This window comes from Ranitomeya variabilis, chromosome 4, assembly GCF_051348905.1.
Source record: "Ranitomeya variabilis isolate aRanVar5 chromosome 4, aRanVar5.hap1, whole genome shotgun sequence".
In the NCBI taxonomy this organism is placed as follows: Eukaryota; Metazoa; Chordata; class Amphibia; order Anura; family Dendrobatidae; genus Ranitomeya; species Ranitomeya variabilis.
Window position 1 is genome coordinate 201899514 of NC_135235.1, and position 20659 is coordinate 201920172.

Genomic DNA, 20659 nt, shown 5'->3' on the forward strand with positions numbered 1-20659 from the left:
TTAGTCACTATTGGCCTTTTGTTTCATTTTTAGACAGAAAAGTGCTAAAGGGACAACAAGGGCAAATACTCATTTAGTAGATACTGAATAGGAGGGCATTAAAGAGGAAGTGGAAAATAAATGCAAGCTCATTAGCTATGTGTGACCCCTTTATTGCCCTTCTGTTTAGTGCCCCCTCTCCCCAAATTGTTGTTTTGTTTCTGATCAGTACCCTTCTGTGATGTATGGGTGCAAAAAGGGCAATGGGACACTGAACAGGAGGGCACTAAAGAGGCAAAATGAACACTTATAAAGCCCATTTGCCAAGTATTACCCCATTATTGCCCTTCCGTTTAGTGCACCCTTTCCACCACTGTTCAGTGGCCCTCTGTGACCAATGGGTGCAAAAGGGCAATCAATGTAATAAATGGGCATCAATTGGACCCTGCAGACGAGGGCACTAAAGGGTCACTGAATGTATTAACTGTTAGGCTTATCTTGGGATGTGGATCCACTAAGCCTCAAGTCCGGCTTAGGGGCCAGGAGGCAGGAAGGAACAAGGGGTGTGAGAACTTGGCACACGTTGAAAATTCATGACCAGACCTACAGGTGCAGTGGAATACGTCCAGCAGAAGTTTGTTTGCTACAACCGATGGATAAATGTAGAGGTGGCAGGGAAGGAGTTGATCTGTTGGATCAGAACGTTGGAGCACACTAAACACATGATATTAGAGTCTTAATCCTAAAACACAGGATTATGTGTGTCCTAATGGGCCTTAAATAGGCTTAAGGAAATGATTTCATTGCAACTAGCAAAACATGACGTGGAGCACAACAGAGGGCAGCAGACCCAGGAAGGAAGCGGAGCCCAGGACACTTGGGACAGATGTATAAAATTAACCATGGAATATCAGGAATTTTTTGTCTTTTTTGCATAAATCAACAGGAAGGTATGCCCAGAAGCAGAGTAGGGTGAATATGACTAATATCATACTATGGCCATTGTTTCTTTTGCACAGATATAAATAATTGTAATACAAATGATGATATAAACAAAACATTCTTTATGATGAATGATACATAAATCTTTTGGACAGCTTGTGTGTTAGAAGTCACACATTATGCCTGTAGCTCTGTATAGTGTTATGCCTTCTTATAAGATCAAGTTTCTCACTTTTTCTACAGCTTTATATCAACGTGTTAAATTCCATTGCCGCTCCTTTTTTTTTAGGCTGTACCCTGGCTGTTGCCGCTGGCTCCGTAACCCAAGATGACGAATCACATTGAAGTTCCCATCTCTGATGGGCATCATATGAGCCTGGAAGACTTTCCCAAACGATGCTGGACAAAATACTGCAGCTGGTTTAGACGAAATCTCCTGCTGATTTTAACAATAGCTGGTAAGAATATTAGGGCATTTGCGTTTATCGATTTTATGAATATGTTTCTATTGTTTAGTGACTAATCTAAGATAAAATGAATTTGCTTTTTCACCAGGCATAGCGCCACTCCTACCCGGAGGCTGTATGTGGTATTGAAGCTTAAGCTTATTTTAGTAAATGATGCTCATTTCCCACATCTGTTTTGAAATTATTTAGTTTAACAGACAGATCTTTGACCAAAGACGTAAAGAGTAACCATCATTTTAATCTTTTTTTCCATAAGTCAATACAAGCGATGATTCATTCTTATAATTCTCATTTTATGGGGGTGACAAGCCAAGCCCAATATGTCAGAGTGAGGAGACTTATAAGCTATACATGCTGCTTTGGGAAATTGAATATTGAATTGAATTGTCTCTTCAAAGAGGAAAAGCAATATAACTCTAGACCCAACTATTGGAAGCAGCGATCCTAAAAGTCAAAGACTCGTTAACGGGCCTTGCAGTGTGACTTAGGATAAAAGCCAAACCAGAATCTCAATTTGCAGACACGTGTTTTGGGGTGTTGCCCCTCTCAGTGCAAAGTATGGGATCCGATTTGGCTAAGTGAGAGGCTCTGGACTGGGGTCTAAGGGGTAACGTTTCTTCTTGTGGAGAGTCTTGTGGTGGGTCCGTCTTCCGCCAATGTATTCATCCTGAAGATGTGTATAGCAGTGTCATCGGGAATCGGGCAGTGGCAGCGGATAGGCGTTGGGTAAGGTCATGACGCTGCCCGTGGCTCACTGTCTTCAGCCCTCGGTCCGCGGGCCACAGTTTGCAGAGCTCTCTCGTACTGCTGATCAAGGTAGTTATAGATACTATGCATAGTGCAAGTTTTGTTACTAATCTCTACGAAAACAAATCTTCTATATTTTGGGGGGTATTTTTAAAATGTAAAATGGTTCAAACACTATAGACACAATATAGGTATACGTGGGAAGAAATTTGCTTCTTTCTCCACCAGGACTGATCACTCGTTCTCAATTCATAGGTAAAATCTGGATTCAGTGAAGACAGAATTCTCATTACTGGGATAGGAGATGACAGTTGGTGCTTTTAAAGTTCTATGGAGAGGGGAGTAGCTAGAGGCGGACACTGTTCTCCATAGAACCTTGTGAGCACAAACTGTCATCTCTTATCTCAGGATTGGGAACATCTGTATTTAATTTAATGATTGCAGATTTTACAAATGAATTGAGAATTTTGACAATGAAAGATCAGTCCTGGAGGAGAAAGAAGCAGGTTTCTCCAATAAGATATATTACATATTATATATTAGTTGTCCATCTTTCATTTGTGAAATTACCTATTTATTAATACAATATTACATCCTCTTCTTCCTTCCTCAGGTGTGATCTTTGGGTCTCTTTTTGGCTGCCTCCTTCGATTGCTTCCTCCTCTAGATGGAAATATTCTAATCCTTATATCCTTTCCTGGAGATATTCTCATGCGGATGTTGAAAATGTTAATTTTACCGTTAATTATTTCAAGTTTAATTTCTGGTAAGAGATGTGATTTTATTAACAGCAGAAAACAAATATACCGTATTTTTCGGACTATAAGACGCACCGGACTATAAGGCGCACCCAGGCTGTAGAGGTGGAAAAAAGGGAAAAAATATTTGAAGCAAAAAAATGTGGTAAAATATTTAATAACATAAATAACATACTATTATATGTGGTGTTATTCTATATAATAGTATGTTATTATGTTGGAAGCTGCGGGACCAGTGTGGTGTCTGTGAAGTACTATATGAAGATGCTGGAGGGTGACTATAAGAGTGGGGGCACAGGGCTTATATTGAAAGCACCACTCCAGCACTGCAAAATAACACTGGAGTGCTGCTTTAAAATCCCATGGGAGAACTATAACTCCCAGCATGTCCTGCAGATCCTATGACATGCTGGGAGTTATAGTTCACCAAAGGAGTGGCAGAGTGCTTTATTGTGTTTTGTAAAGACTAACCTCTTAATTGTGGCAGCCAGCCAGCCACTGTGGTGAGGTAAAAGCATCCCATGACTGCACACACAGAGCCCTCCATCTTGTTGCCTTTCCACAGCACAGGTTATAAGAGGAAGCCTGCAGATTCTAGTGGGGAGTCTGAAGGAACTGTGATGATGTCAAGAAGAGGGAGGGCTCTGTGCTGCCATGTGATGCTCCAGCCCGCCCACTTCTGACATCACACAGGTCCTCCTTGTGCACAGCACTCAGCGTCCAGCCCAGGCAGGTATGCAGCGATCTCCTCTCCCCAGGCCCCTGCTGCTGCTGCTGCCTCCTCCCCCGGACAAACAGATCTCCCCATCTGCTGCAGGAATCCAGCTCTGAGGAAACCATGTGTGTTCCTGCTTAAGTGGAGTATTCATTTGCTGCTCCAGGCTCACTGCTCAGCTGATAGGTGGGCGGGGAAGCAGCTAATGAATATTCACTGCACTTAATCATCGGGACCACATGGTTTCCCCAGTGCTGATTCCAGGCAGCGGGGGCATTTTTCTGCCTTTTGAAGTGGGATAACAGTGCGATCCCACTTGCTGCTGCCCCCCTCCCCACATGCTACATCCCTACCATAAGACACACCCACACTTTCCTCCCAAATTTGGAGGAAAAAAAGTGCGTCTTATGGTCAGAAAAATACAGTATGCATTTATTTATATATATATATATATATATATATATATATATATATATTATAAATGATTTAAGTATTGTCTTTTATGGGTAAGCTTAGATTTATGGTTTTCTGGTAATATTTTACTTAAAAATATATATATATTTTATTCATTTTTACTTATTTATATTTACTTGTATTATTTATATTCTGGTAACATGAGTTTTTAAAAATGTATTTTAATCTTTATTATTTATTTATATTTACCTGTATTATTTATATTTACTTTTTATTTATTTTCTGCTGGAGACCTCTGGTTGTCATGCCAACCCATCGGGCGCCAATGGGCAGGATTTCCAACGTGTGCTAAATGCCACTGTTAGAGTTTTACAGTGGTATTTAACTACCATAATTAACAGCCGTGGATGGATCGCGATTACACCCGCGGATGTTACAGGTACATGTCAGCTGTTCAAAACAGCTGACATGTGCCGGGAAAGATGTGGGCTCAGCGCCGGAGCCCACATCAAAAGGAGAGTGTCCGACATTAGTGTACTATTACGCCTGATGTCGGAAAGGGGTTTATATTGATCAGTCATGGAAAACCATCGATATATTAGTCCTAGGACCAAAAATTATAACTTGCAGTTTACAACATTTAAAAAAGTATACAGTGCCTTGCAAAAGTATTCGGCCCCCTGGAACTTTTCAACCTTTTCCCACATATCATGCTTCAAACATAAAGATACCAAGTGTAAATTTTTGGTGTAGAATCAACAAGTGGAACACAATTGTGAAGTTGAATGAAATGTATTGGTTATTTTAAATTTTTGTGGAAATTCAAAAACTGAAAAGTGGGGCGTGCAATATTATTCGGCCCCTTTAACTTAATACTTTGTTGCGCCACCTTTTGCTGTGATTACAGATGCAAGTCGCTTGGGGTATGTCTCTATCAGTTTTGTACATCGAGAGACTGAAATTTTTGCCCATTCTTCCTTGGTAAACAGCTCGAGCTCAGTGAGGTTTGATGGAGATCGTTTGTGAACAGCAGTTTTCAGCTCTTTCCACAGATTCTCGATTGCGTTGAGGTCTGGACTTTGACTTGGCCATTCTAACACCTGGATATGTTTATTTGTGAACCATTCTATTGTAGATTTTGCTTTATGTTTGGGATCATTGTCTTGTTGGAAGACAAATCTCCATCCCAGTCTCAGGTCTTTTGCAGACTCCAACAGGTTTTCTTCAAGAATGGTCCTGTATTTGGCTCCATCCATCTTCCCATCAATTTTAACCATCTTCCCTGTCCATGCTGAAGAAAAGTAGACCCAAACCATGATGCTTCTACCCCCATGTTTGACAGTGGGGATGGTGTGTTCAGGGTGATGAGCTGTGTTGCCTTTATGCCAAACATATTGTTCGGCATTGCTGCCAAAAAGTTCGATTTTGGTTTCATCTGACCAGAGCACCTTCTTCCACATGTTTGGTGTGTCTCCCAGGTGGCTTGTTGCAAACTTTAAATGACACTTTTTATGGATATCTTTGAGAAATGGCTTTCTTCTTGCCACTCTTCCGTAAAGGCCAGATTTGTGCAGTGTATGACTAATTGTTGTCCTATGGACAGACTGTCCCACCTCAGCTGTAGATCTCTGCAGTTCATCCAGAGTGATCATGGGCCTCTTGGCTGCATCTCTGATCAGTCTTCTCATTGTTTGAGATGAAAGTTTAGAGGGACGGCCGGGTGTTGGTAGATTTGTAGTGGTATGATACTCCTTCCACTTCAATATGATCGCTTGCACAGTGCTCCTTGGGATGTTTAAAGTTTTGGAAATAATTTTGTATCCAAATCTGGCTTTAAACTTCTCCACAACAGTATCACGAACCTGCTTGTTGTGTTCCTTGGTCTTCATGATGCTCTCGGTGCTTCATACAGAACCCTGAGACTATCACAGAGCAGGTGCATTTATACGGAAACTTGATTACACCCCGGTTGGATTATATTTATCATCATTAGGCTTTTAGAACAACATTGGATCATTCAGAGATCCACAATGAACTTCTGGAGTGAGTTTGCTGCACTGAAAGTAAAGGGGCCGAATAATATTGCACGCCCCACTTTTCAGTTTTTGAATTTCCACAAAAATTTAAAATAACCAATACATTTCGTTCAACTTTACAATTGTGTTCCACTTGTTGTTGATTTTTCAGCAAAAATTTACATTTGGTATATTTATGTTTGAAGCATGATATGTGGGAAAAGGTTGAAAAGTTCCAGGGGGCCAAATACTTTCGCAAGGCACTGTAACTCTATATAGTAAATTAAATAGTTATACTTGAAATGTTGAAAAATTGACACAGAGAGGAGTTTTACTTTCTTTGCACTATGCGATCTGCAGAATTAAACAATTGCTGAGCGGTAAATATACGCCCATTGATGGTCATTTAATAACCTATTTGGACAGTCAAACCACACTGAGTGATCAGCAATATTGTTCTGTGCGCCTATGCTATGGCTATTGTTCTTGTTGTAGCACAGGTCCTGTTTAGAGGACATGTTCCCGAAAACTATATTTTGGGTAAACCAAAAAATGATTTAACAGCATTTTGCTTATTTGTCCGATGGCCAATAACCTGTTTAGACTTGACAAATATCGGGAACTAAGCATTCACAGGAACCTTCGTTTCCGATATCGTTCAATTGAAATATACGTTTCATTTTTAAGTACCGTATTGAAATTCCAATTTAATTTGATGCCCTTTCACCCTCTTACTTCACACAATTATTAAATCTTCAAGGACTTTTTCTACCAAACTTCACTCACACCACTGCGTGTCCAGACCATTGTCAAAGTCTTCTCCATGCAAACTCAGTCTCATAGCTAGACTTCCTCTTAGACTCACTCTCACTAGGCTGCCCTTCTTATGGCCATCTTTTCAGTTAGCCATTAAAAGGTACCAACCTCTCAATTCTAAATATTTTCTATCTACTGGCTAACACAGTACCAAGAAATATATCTTTCCTGTATCTTCTTATGGCCTACATCCTACAGTCCACCATAACCTTGGACTTTGCCTTCAGGCCAATTGTCAGGTTTATAGGGCAACCAGACCTTTACTGTAGCTCCAACTGGCCCACAGACATTTTTTTCAACCTTCGCTTTGCAGGACTCAATTACAGCCACTCAACACTCTCAATCACACAGACTGATCATTCCCACAGCCATCAAGAGACTTCCAGACCTAATCACACAGGTTGATGATATACCTCAGCCTGTTATGCGACTGCCAACATGAAACTACTGCTGGGAGAACTCCTGCGAGTCTGAACTCCAACATGTAATCTTTCCCACAGCTAATTGCAGGTCTTTTTATTACGGTTCTTAACAAATGGTTGTCTTGTCCAAGCCAGGACATTTTTAGTTTTTAGTCACACAGCCAAACCAGAGAGGAACTAGTCATGACTTCCCATGATCACTTGCTACGGCTTTAATCTTTGTTAAGCAGAGGCAAAATGTCCTCCAGGGGCAATATTGGGTTTGTACTTGTATTCTTGAATTAAAAGGGTTTCTCAATATCTTTTTTATTGATGAACTTTTTTAATGATAGGTCATTAATACCAGGTTGGTGGAGGACCAACATCCAGCAACCAACATCCAGCACCCCCCAGATCAGCTGTACTCGGTGTTGGTGGTGTCTGGATGTAAGCTGCCGACACCTAAAGAAGCTAAGTGGTGGGGGTGCCAGGTGCCAGTCCAACACCAATCTGATACTGATGACCTGTCCTTTAGATGTGTAATTAATGTTGTGGGGCAACCCTTTAAATTATATTTTGTTAACAATAACTGACATGTTGGAAACACATTAGTAGTAGTGGTCCTACACTTGGGACCTAAAAATGAGAGTGCAACCGCGACTCCAAACAAATATATTAGACCTATAGAGAACCAGGAGTGTATACTCTCATGGGTACAAATTAGGTAATTAAGTGAAGCCCAAGATGGTTTGAATATAATATGAAAAAAATCTTTATTACACAAAGCTCACTCACAATAAATAGCGGCTGTCTGCCAGAATACAAAATACATGACGAAAAATGAAAAGGGAAGAAAAATAAAAATGCAACAAAACAACCAATCAAGATGCCTCCATAATGGTTAGGGCCAAGAGCAAGTAAAAAAGTGACATGAGCACCCCTACATACTGGCCAGTTTATCTGTCAATAGGGAACCCACACCGGCTATTGCCAGTCTAATGTAAACAAATATAACATTGCTCATGAGCCCAAACATAGCACGTGCTTACCCATGTGGAAAGGAAGGAGAGACCTCGACAGGCTGAATACACAAACCCCTTTAAATAATATTGACTTTTTAATTAAGGATCATCTCATGATGTTTTTTTATTATAAGTGATTTAATCATTTTAACTTCCCACCAACAGGTTTGGCTGGCCTTGATGCAAAGTCCAGTGGAAGAATGGGCACTCGTGCAATGGTTTATTACATGTCCACTACCATCTTAGCTGCTCTGCTCGGAGTTATCCTTGTTCTATCCATTCACCCTGGCAACCCTAAGTTGAAGAAGCAAGTCAGCATATCAACCAAAAATGAAGAAGTGTCCAGTATTGATGCATTTTTGGACCTCATCCGAAACCTCTTTCCTGAAAACTTAGTCCAAGCATGTTTTCAGCAGGTATGACATAAGACCAAACATACCCAATTAATTCTGTTCACACTGTTTCACCCCATCTCATGCATGTTTTTATGGTTTCTACTACTTTGCATGTAGCTTCCATTTGCAGTGTGGGAGCCAGCACTGTGAAATCCTAATGCAGAAGCCAAGCAACAAGTCTAGTTTAGTAAAATCAGATGCACAGACTTTGTGTGGTTTGTGCTATGGGTTAACAGCAAAAATCTTTAATAGAATGATTTAGAAAAAGTGGTTATAGTTTCTCAATGAAGGTACAAACTTCGAACAGGTTATGCATAGCATCCAGGCTCAGAGCTTGGTGATTACACAGCACAATTGAAGTACAGAGCTTGATTGTTAGACAACACAATTGAGGCACAGAGCTTGGTTGTTACACAGAAGAATAGATGCACAGAGCTTGGTTGCTACATAACAAAAATAGGCACAGAGCTTGGTTGTTACACAACAGAATAGAGGCACAGAGCTTGGTTGTTACACAACAGAATAGAGGCACAGAGCTTAGTTGTTACACACCAGAGATGAGCCACAGAGCTTGGTTGTTACACAGCAGAATAGAGGCACAGAGCTTGGTTGTTACACAGCAGAGACCAGGCACAGAGCTTGGTTGTTACACAACAGAATAGAGGCACAGAGCTTAGTTGTTACACAGAATAGAGGCACAGAGCTTGGTTGTTATATAACAAAAATAGTCACAGAGCTTGGTTGTCACATAGCAAAAAATAGGCACACAGCTTGGTTTCTACACAACAGAATAGTTGTACAGAATTTGGTTGGAACACAACACGAAAGAGGCACAGAGCTTGGTTGTTTCACAGCAGAATACAGGCACAAACTTTGGCTGTTATAAACCAAAATTGAGTCACAAAGCTTGGCTGTTACACAACAGAATAGAGGCACAGAGCTTGGTTGTTACACACCAGAGATGAGGCACAGAGCTTGGTTGTTACACTGTAGAATAGAGGCACAGAGCTTGGTTGTCACACAACAGAATAGAGGCACACAGCTTGGTTGTTACACACCAGAGATGAGGCACATAGCTTGGTTGTTACACAGCAGAATAAAGGCACAGTGCTTGGTTGTTACATAACAAAAAATAGGCACATAGCTTGGTTGTTACACAACAGAATAGAGGCACAGAACTTGGTTGCTACACAACAGAAAAGAGGCACAGAGCTTGGTTGTTACACACCAGAGATGAGGCACAGAGCTTGGTTGTTACACAGTAGAATTGAGGCCCAGAGCTTTGTTGTTATATAACAAAAATAGGCACAGAGTTTGGTTGTTACATAGCAAAAAATAGGTACAGAGCTTGGTTGATACATAACAACATAGAGGCACAGAGCTTGGTTTCTACACAACAGAAAATTTGTACAGAATTTGGTTGGTACACAACACAAAAGAGGTACAGAGCTTGGTTGTTACACAGCAGAACACAGGCACAAACGTTGGCTGTTATAAACCAAAATATAGCCACAAATAGTGATGAGCAAAACAAAGCTTGGTTGTTACACAACAGAATAGAGGCACAGAGCTTGGTTGTTACACAGCAGAATAGAGGCACAGAGCTTGGTTGTTACACACCAGAATAGAGGCACAGAGCTTGGTTGTTACACAGCAGAATAAAGGAACAGGGCTTGGTTGTTACATACCAGAATAGAGGCACAGAGCTTGGTTGTTACACAGCAGAATAAAGGCACACAGCTTGGTTGTTACACAGAAGAATAGAGGCACAGAGCTTGGTTGTTACACACCAGAATAGAGGCACAGAGCTTGGTTGTTACACACAAGAATAGAGGCACAGAGCTTGGTTGTTACACAACAGAATAGAGGTACAGAGCTTGGTTGTTACACAACAGAATAGAGGCACAGAGCTTGGTTGTTACACAGAAGAATAGAGGCACAGTGCTTGATTGTTACAAAACAAAAATTAGGCACAGAAAGAAAGTCAAAAATGCTCTCAAAATGTTGGTATTTATATTCCATTTCTTTACAAACTTGTTGCGGTTGCTGAAATTTATTCAGATCCCTACAAAACACACCACTGTCCATTTTATGTTAATTACTTTACACAGTTTAGATTAAACTGAAAAATAGTTAAATATTAGTTCTCTGCATTCAATAACATAGAATGCTAATTATTCAACTAGCGTGATGGTAATAGCTATTACATCTAGTGCAAAGAAAATAATAATACCATAATCCACAAAAAATCATTTGACTTAGAGACTTTAGGGTACATATAAAAATGGTGGCCCAAAGCAGTGAGTGTGTTTCCAAGTCGCATGTTAACTGTATGTGATGTGGTCAATTTTGCACCAATCTTAATACATTTTCAAAAGTCTTTTGGCTTTTAATGAATTAGCCTACTCCGTACTCCAGCTTTTTAGGCAACCATCATAGCAGAATACATGCTATAGTTTTTGGCTTTTGAAAAGGGACATTGTCAAATATTATAAATATGAGCTGGTACCAAAACAGGAATTGTCTTCTGGAAGGTGAGGTGCTTGTAGTATGGGCTTCTGCTAGGTAAATGTTCGCAGATCCCTTCTGAGTCAGTATGCTGGACCACGTTGTTCGAGAAGATTGTATTTGGCTTCAGTAATTTTTTTTCCCAAAGAATTGTTGAATCTTTTGCCTATTTTGTGGTGGCTCAGTCACGCCAACAATGTGTGGCATGTAGCTATGAAAGTTTGTTTCCTTTTTGGCAAAACCATCGCCTCCGGAAACAGTTGTTACAACATCAGCTAGCATGTACTGACTAAGGCCCCTTTCACAGATCAGTTTTTTGCTATCAGTCGCAATCTGTCGAATTTTGATAAAAACGGATCCAGCGACCGACGTCAACGGATCCGTTTTTTTCTCATAGACTTGTATTAGCGACGGATTGCGACGGATGGCCTCACGTTTCATCCGTCGTTCACCGGTCCGTCGAAAATTATTGACCCGATGGCAGGAGATGATGGACAAAGTAACGTTGAAAAAACGAACAGCGATGGATCCGTCACCATCCATCGTTTGTTAGAATGGAAGCCTATGGGTGCCGGAACCCCCAAATGACGGAATCCGGCGACGAATTCCATTTTTTTAAACTGTTGCAAAACAATGGGGAGACAAAGAGCACAATAGGGTCTTATCCACGTTACACAGAGGAGAATATATACCAAATTTGCTCACCTGGTTAGGATGAGATTAGAGCATACAGATAGCGGCTGCTGCAGATCCACAGGTCTTCACCGACCAGAAACAATAATGTCTTCAAAGGGAGATTTGTAGTTAAAATTCAGCGCTGCCACTAAGATGAATTTCAGGAGAGTATAGTTGATTCATAGTGGTTTTATTCAACGCGTTTCAGGGGTCTCATGCCCCCTTCACCAGGAAATACCACCTGATGAAGGGGTATGAGACCCCTGAAACACGTTGAATAAAACCACTGTGAATCAACTATACTCTCCTGAAATTCATCTTAGCGGCAGCGCAGAATTTTAACTACAAATCTCCCTTTGAAGATGTTTTTTTAAACTGAGCATGCTCCAATTTTTTTAGGATCCTTTAGCCAGCTCCACTAGCCGGATCCGTCGAAAAAACAGATCTATTGCATCAGTTTTTCACAATCTGTGAGGGATCCGTCGATCTGTCGAGCCAACGAAGTGTGACTGAAGGCAAAAAACTGATGTGTGAAAGGGGCCTTAGAAGGGTTCTGTAAATATTTAGCTGGTGGCAGAACCCCGTTTTACAAACTCTCCATCATCCAGAAGACAATTCCTGGTTTTTGCATCAGGTAGTATATAGTAGTTTTTGCATCAGGTAGTTGCATCAACTAAAGCTAACATGGTTCCTTGGTAATCTCTTAAATGTGTACTTTTTTGGAATAGGTGGAAATGCCTGCTAAACTCAGTTTGATAAATACTACACTTGGTTTCCTTCTTCATACAAACACAGTGTCACACTGTGATGGTCTTCGGTAAGGAAGGGAGGCCTCAAACTGGAACTGGCCTGTGTCTCTGACCTTACTATGCTCCTGTTAAACCCTGATCTGTCTCCTCCCCAACCCCAGAAATGTAAGGTAAACAAGCCACAAAAACAAAACAGGGATAACAGAAAACCTCTATAATACAAAAACACTAACCAACAATAAGGAGAAGGACAGCAAAAGGGAGGAATAAACTCAATGGGAGTGAGGACCAGGAGATAAACACACATGTACTGTAGCAAACTACAGAACACCTCTACAACAACTGCAATAAATTCCAACCTCTTAGATTTTGCACTCAGCACAGGAAGAAGAATATTTCACCAGCAGGGACAAAAAGGACTGGTCAGTTTAACTAAATCCATGTAATATGGGACATAAATCACACCATCTCTAAAAAAAGACCTGCGGTTCATTACCAGACTAAACCACCTAGCTCCAGGACTGGCAGGAAGACATGACACCCTCATAACATACAGTTTGCTTTGTTCTTCCCAGATACAAACGGTTTCCAAGAAAGTCCCAGCACCTCCTTCACCCCTGGATCTAATCCGACCTATTAATGTTACCGGCCTGGCAGTCAACAGCTCTCAGGCTAACTCTTCTATGGCTGAGTCTCCTGGGCCTGCAATGGTGACTGAAAAGAAACTGGAATTTAAGGGAGGGATGAATGTTCTTGGTAAGAGCCAGCTTTTTATAAGTCATTACACATTAGTATTTGTGCAACTGTGGATGGGAATTGTATAAAAGTTTAAGCTGTGTATCCTTTACAGGCTTCCAAATTTTTAGAGGTGGATCATAAAAGAAGGCTACCAATAGGTATCCTATGTTATGTGGGTAATGAGTAGTATTTTTATGTCTTTTTAGGATATATTTACATGCAGAATATAGTTTGCAAAAATAATGAGACTGTCCTATTCATCTAAATGGGGGATGCAGAATTTCATAAAATTTACTCCAATTTAAGCAAGTTACCGGCTACCCAGAGAACTGGTAATAACTTGCTGATCGTTGTGGTCCCACCACTTAATTGGCTATCTCCGACAATCTCACAGACAATTAATGGAGCAGTGATGTACTTGCATTCCATTCCAATGGGGCATATCAGAGTGGTGGGACGAAGATCGATCATCAGGTTATCACTATGGATAAGTAATAACTTTCTAAGGCGGGAATAATTTTTTAAAGGGAATCTATCAGCAGGTTTTAGCTATGTTATTTGAGAGAAACATGATGTAGGGGATGACACCCTGATTCCAGTGATGTTTTATCAGCAGGAGATTATCTGAGAAGACTAGGTGTCTTGCGTCTCCTGGTCCAACCACACCCTCTCCACTGATTGGCACTAAAAGCTGCCAATCAGTTGAGTGGGCGGGGTTATACAGAGCTCAGCAGTCAGAGCACTGCTAAATCTGCAGCAGAAAAGAATCATAATTATATTTAAATTGCTGTAAACTAAGTTATACATCTGTGATAACAGGGTCTTGGCCACTACGTCATGCTGCTGTCAGATTGCATAGCAAAAACCTGCTGACCAATTCCCTTTAATTAATTTGATAATGTCATGATTTTTTATGCATATAGTAGACTCTCCACAGTATGTGCTGTCTAGGTCTTCCAAAGAAATCACTGTATTTCAACAAAATGTTCTTTATTAAAGGAGTTTTCCTCTTTCCGGAAGTGGATCTCAAACCACATTGCTCGGAACTCAGTGTTTTGGCTGTCACATCGGCTCTGCGTATCACTTCTGCCGCCAATCACTGAATTTAAGCTGCACATCATGACTACGACAACCGCTGAGCTCAGTGATTAGCTGCAGTGGTAGTGCGCGCTGTTGATGTAGCCAAGACTGGAGCAGCAGCGCTGCATCCCATGGAAGGTGATTACCTGCTCTCTTTGTTATTTTGGAGCTTTTCCTTAAAGTGTAAAATCCGTTTAAGAGCAAAGTAGTAAATTTACTGATACATTAATTTTCTACTTGTTTTTACTTTTTATAATATGACAATATGTTATGTTACATATATATATATATATATATATATATATATATATATATATATATACAGTGAGAAAAATAAGTATTTCATACACTGCCGATTTTGCAAACTTTCCCACCAACAAAGTCTGTAATTTTTAACGTAGGTACACTTCACCTGTGAGAGACAGAATCTAAAAATAAAATCCAGAAGATCACATTGTATGATTTTTACATAATTAATTTACATTTTATTGCATGAAGTAAGCATTTGATCATCTACCAACAAGCAGGAATTCTGGCTTTCACAGACCTGTTAGTTTCTCTGTAGGAAGTCTCCTACTCTGCACTCAATACCTGTATTAATTGTATCTGTTTGAACTCATTACCTATATAAAAGACACCTGTCCACACACTCAATCAATCACACTCCAGCCTCTCCACCATGGCCAAGACCAAAAAACTGTCTAAGGACTCCAGGGACAAAATTGTAGACCTGCACAAGGCTTAGTTGGTCTACAGGACAATAGGCAAGCAGTTTTGTGAGAAGGCAACAACTGTTGGCACAATTATTAGAAAATGGAAGAAACACAAAATGACTGTCAATCTTTCTCGGTCTGGGGCTCCATGTAAGTTGTCGCCTAATGGGGTAAGGATGATTCTGAGAAAGGTCAAGAATCAGCCCAGAACTACACAGGAGGACCTGGTCAATGACATGAAGAGAGCTGGGACCACAGTCTCAAACATTACCATTCGTAACACACTACGCCGTCATGGATTAAAATCCTGCAAGGTCCCCCTGCTCATGCCAGCACACGTCCAGGCCAGTTTGCAGTTCGCTAGTCACCATCTGGATTATCCAGAGGAGGCATGGGAGACGGTTGTGTGGTCAGATGAGACCAAAATAGAAGTTTGGAGGGAGCTGAAACTCATTGACAGATACACAGTGAGTACGGAAAGTATTCAGACCCCTTCACATTTTTCACTCTTTGTTTCATTGCAGCCATTTGGTAAATTCAAAAAAACTTCATTTTTTTCTCCTTAATGTACACTCTGCACCCCATCTTGACTGAAAAAAAAACAGAAAATGTAGAAATTTTTGAAAATTTATTAAAAAAGAAAAACTGAAATATCACATGGTCATAAGTAGTGTTGAGCGATACCTTCCGATATGCAAAGGTATCGGTATCGGATTGGATCGGCTGATACCCAAAAAGTATCGGATATCGCCGATACCGATACCTGATACCAATGCATATCAATGGGACACAAAATATCGGAATGGTTCCCAGGGTCTGAAGGAGAGGAAACTCTCCTTCAGGCCCTGGGATCCATATTCATGTATAAAATAAAGAATAAAAATAAAAAATATTGATATACTCACCCCTCGGACGGCCCCTGGCTCTCACCGGTCCAAGCATCTGACTCCGTTCCTAAGAATGCTGAGTAAAGGACCTTCGATGACGTCGCGGCTTGTGATTGGTCGCGTGACCGCTCATGTGACCGCTCACGCGACCAATCACAAGCCGCGACGTCATCGCAGGTCCTAAACTCACTGCATTCTTAGGAATGGAGGCTGCCGGTTACACCGCTAAGGTCCAGGCTCCGCCGGAGGGGTGAGTATATCCATATTTTTTATTTTTATTCTTTATTTTTTACATGAATATGGATCCCAGGGCCTGAAGGAGAGTCTCCTCTCCTCCAGACCCTGGGAACCATACACTGGGAACTTCCGATTCCGATTTCCGATATCACAAAAATATCGGAACTCGGTATCGGAATTCCGATACCGCAAATATCGGCCGATACCCGATACTTGCGGTATCGGAATGCTCAACACTAGTCATAAGTATTCAGCCCCTTTGCTCATTATTGAGTAGAAGCACCCTTTTGAGCTAGTACAGCCATGAGTCTTCTTGGGAATGATGCAACAAGTTTTTCACACCTGGATTTGGGGATCCTTGGCCATTCTTCCTTGCAGATCCTCTCCAGTTCCGTCAGGTTGGATGGTGAACGTTGGTGAACAGCCATTTTCAGGTCTCTCCAGAGATGCTCACTTGGGTTTAGGTCAGGGCTCTGGCTGGGCCAGCCAAGAATGGTCACAGAGTTGTTCAGAAGCCCCTCCTTTGTTATATTAGCTGTGTGCCTAGGGTCATTGTCTTGTTGGAAGGTGAACCTTCGGCCAAGTCTGAGGTCCAGAGCACTCTAGAAGAGGTTTTCATCCAGGATATCTCTGTACTTGGCCGCATTCATGTTTCCTTCAATGACAACCAATCATCCTGTCCCTGCAGCTGAAAAACACCCCCATAGCATGATGCTGCCACCACCATATTTCACTGTTGGGATTGTATTGGGCAAGTGATGAGCAGTGCCTGGTTTTCTCCACACATACTGCTCAGAATTATCACCAAAAAGGTCTATCTTCGTCTCATCAGACCAGAGAATTTGATTTCTCATAGTCTGGGAGTCTTTCATGTGTTTTTTAATTGCAAACTCTAAGTGGACTTTCATATGTCTTGCACTGAGGAGTTTGTATGTTCTCTCTGTGTTTGCATGGGTTTCCTCCGGGTTCTCCGGTTTCCTCCCACACTCCAAAAGACATACTGATAGGGAATTTAGATTGTGAGCCCCATCGGGGACAGCGATGATAATGTGTGCAAACTGTAAAGCGCTGCGGAATATGTTAGCACTATATAAAAATAAAGATTATTATTATTATTATTCTGTTGGGCCACTCTGCCATAAAGGCCCGACTTGTGGAGGGCTGCAGTGATAGATGACTTTGTGGAACTTTCTCCCATCTTCCTACTGCATCTCTGAAGCTCAGCCACAGTGATCTTGGGGTTCTTCTTTACCTCTCTCACCAAAGCTCTTATCCCACGATTGCTCAGTTTGGCTGGACGGCCAGGTCTAGGAAGACTTCTGGTGGTCCCAAACTTCTTCAATTTAAGGATTATGGAGGCCACTGTGCTCTTAGGAACCTTGAGTACTGCAGATATTCTGTTGTAACCTTGGCCAGGTCTGTGCCTTGCCACAATTCTGTCTCTGAGCTCCTTGGCCAGTTCCTTTGACCTCATGATTCTCATTTGGTCTGACATGCACTGTGAGCTGTGAGGTCTTGTATGGACAGGTGTGTGCCTTTCCAAATCAAGTCCTATCAGTTTAATTAAACACAGCTGGACTCCAATGAAGGAGTAGAACCATCTCAAGGAGGATGAACAACATGTGACTTAAATATGAGTGTCTGAGCAATGGGTCTGAATACTTATGACCATGTGATATTTCAGTTTTCATTTTTTATTAAATTTGCAAAAATTTCTACATTTCTGTTTTTTTTAGTCAAGATGGGGTTAAGAGTGTACATTAATGAGAAAAAATGAGCTTTTTTGAATTTACCAAATGGCTGCAATGAAACAAAGAGTGAAAAATTTAAAGGGGTCTGAAAACTTTCCGTACTTACTGTATATATATTTAAGTTGGATGAGTACAGTCAAAAAGTTTATCACAACTAATGGCTTAGTTCTGAATAGCAAGAAAACAACTGAAATACACAATGAATCGAATGAATGTGTTGAGAATAAAATCTGCTGAGTGAGGATAATCTTTACTTATGTTAGCACTGACCTCTGGTTTTCATTTCATTCTTCTTAGGTCTCATTGGATTCTTTATTGCATTTGGGATTTCCATGGGAAAGATGGGAGAACAAGCAAAGTTAATGGCTGATTTCTTTAATATACTCAATGAGATCATTATGAAACTGGTCACTATGATTATGTGGTAAGCCAAATGTGTGGTCGCCTTGACTTGTTTGTTTGTGGTTTATTGAGTTATTAAATTATACATTGCAAAAGGGAGAAAGTTAAGTCATTTATGAAATTTAACCTTTCATTTGTGTTTTCGGTTTATGCTAAAAAGTTATGTAAAAATAGTCTATTTAGCTGAAGGTTTTTTTGCCATGGCAGATAAGGGCTTCCAAGTGGCCACCAGTGGGCAATTTAATATTCACTCCAAAAAATAAATAACTCCTTCAGAGGAACATCTCATATGTTATTTGTGTAGATATCTTTTTCTGAAGCCAGGCATCCATAAATTCTCTGTCCATTGGTCATTATTTGACAGGCCTTAGATGTCTTACACAGAAAAAACCCTGGGTCTGAATTTTAACCAGGATGTAGAGATGGGCGGACGCCTGGATGTTCAAGTCCGGCGGGTTCGGCCGAACATTTACAAAAAGTTTGGGTTCGGGTACCAGAACACAGACCTCATTCACTTGAACATCCAGTGTTTGCCACGCTGTCATGTGCATGAAAGCGCAGCAAACACTGCTTCTGATTGTTGGTAAAATCATTACCGTCGGTCAGACAGCCACTGTTCACATGCTGTCAAATCAGCGTGAGCCCGCAGCCGTGATCGGAGGTAAAAATATTTACCATCGATAATAACAGCGAGAGCAGGCGGTGACTGAAGGGATTATTATGTAAATAAATAATTTAAAAGAAAAACCTGGCATGGGTAACCCTGTATTTTTGATAACCAACCAGGCAAACTCACAGCTGGGGGCTACAACCTTCAGCTGTTAGCTTCAGCATGACTGGTTATCAAGAATAGAGGGGTCCCCACTCCGATTTGTTTAATTATTTAAATAAATAATTTTAAAAACCGGTGTGCGGGCCCCCCATTTTCAACCATTTACAACCAGCCAAGCTAAAACAGACAGCTGTGGGCTGGTCTTCTCAGGCTGGTTAGAGGCCTTGGATATTGTCCCTACCCAGCCTAAAAATAGCAGCTTGCAGTTGCGCAGAAAAGACACATCTATTAGATGCGCCAATTCTGGCGATTCTTCCCACATGCCCTGTAGCAGTGGCAAGTGGGGTTCTTATTTGTGGTGTTGATGTCACCTTTGTATTGTCAGGTGACAATAAGCCCACGGATTACTAATGGAGAGGCATCTATAAGACACCTATGCATTACTAATCCTAATCCTATAGTTATATGGTAAATAAACACACAGACAGAATAAAGTCTTTTATTTGAAATAAAACAAAACACACTTTTACTTTTTTATTTAAAAATAACAAAGACAGTTATACTTGCCTAACGTCCATTCCATTGACGCCCTCGATCTCCTGTAATAAAACCAAAGCAAAAAACAACAATAGCCCTCACCTGTCCGATGTTCTTTCCTACGCCGTAATCCATGTCTGGGGATAAATAGTTTTCAACCTGAACGGTGCCAAGATGCAACCATCCAGGATGAAAACCACGGGGGAATGAGCTGCTGTGGTGACCTTGGTGAGATCACTGCTCGCAGAGTGAGAAAAAGTCTCATAGTGAGAAAACTTCTCCCGGTGAACTCACTGCTGCACTGTGAGGCTTTTTCTGACTGTGCTACCGGTGATCTCATTGAGTTCATTGGCCTGGCTGGGAACGCAGCCTCAGTGACCAGCAGTAACCTCGATGACGCCAGCGTTAGTCACTAATGCTGTGCTCGCAGCAGCTCATTCATCTAATAAATAATTAATTAATCTAATAAGATACTTAAACGTACAAAGGCCAAACCAACAGCTACCAAATACAGCACAAATAATAGTAAAAGGTAATATTGAAAAATAATCATAATTAGTGATGAGCGAGTGTACTCATTGTTCGGGTTTTCTCGAGCATGCTCAGGAGACCTCCAAGTATTTATGACTGCTCGGAGATTTAGTTTTCATCGGGGCAGCTGAATGATTTACAGCTACTAGCCTGCTTGATTACATGTGGGGATTCCCTAGCAACCAGGCAACCCCCACATGTACTCAGGCTGGCTAGTAGCTGTAAATCATTCAGCTGCCGTGATGAAAACTAAATCTCCGAGCAGTCATAAATACTTGGAGGTCTCCCGAGCATGCTCGGGAAAACCCAAGCAACGAGTACACTCTCTCATCACTAATCATAATCTTCCGATCCCATAAACTTGATACAGGCCACACGGTAGGTCTGAGTCACCCACCAGGGCAATGG

The 20659-nt window shown here is 41.1% G+C and overlaps 1 protein-coding gene across 1 annotated transcript in view; it reads left to right on the top strand.

The window, feature by feature from the left end:
- LOC143768600 (excitatory amino acid transporter 2-like) overlaps positions 1 to 20659 on the top strand; it is a 186980-nt gene that overhangs the window by 128308 nt on the left and 38013 nt on the right. Inside the window, exons 2-6 of the mRNA XM_077257237.1 lie at positions 1211 to 1379; positions 2749 to 2901; positions 8442 to 8692; positions 13179 to 13359; positions 18307 to 18433. Coding sequence (XP_077113352.1) covers positions 1250 to 1379; positions 2749 to 2901; positions 8442 to 8692; positions 13179 to 13359; positions 18307 to 18433 — 842 coding nt within the window. The 5' untranslated portion in view covers positions 1211 to 1249. The remainder of the gene's footprint in view (positions 1 to 1210; positions 1380 to 2748; positions 2902 to 8441; positions 8693 to 13178; positions 13360 to 18306; positions 18434 to 20659) is intronic.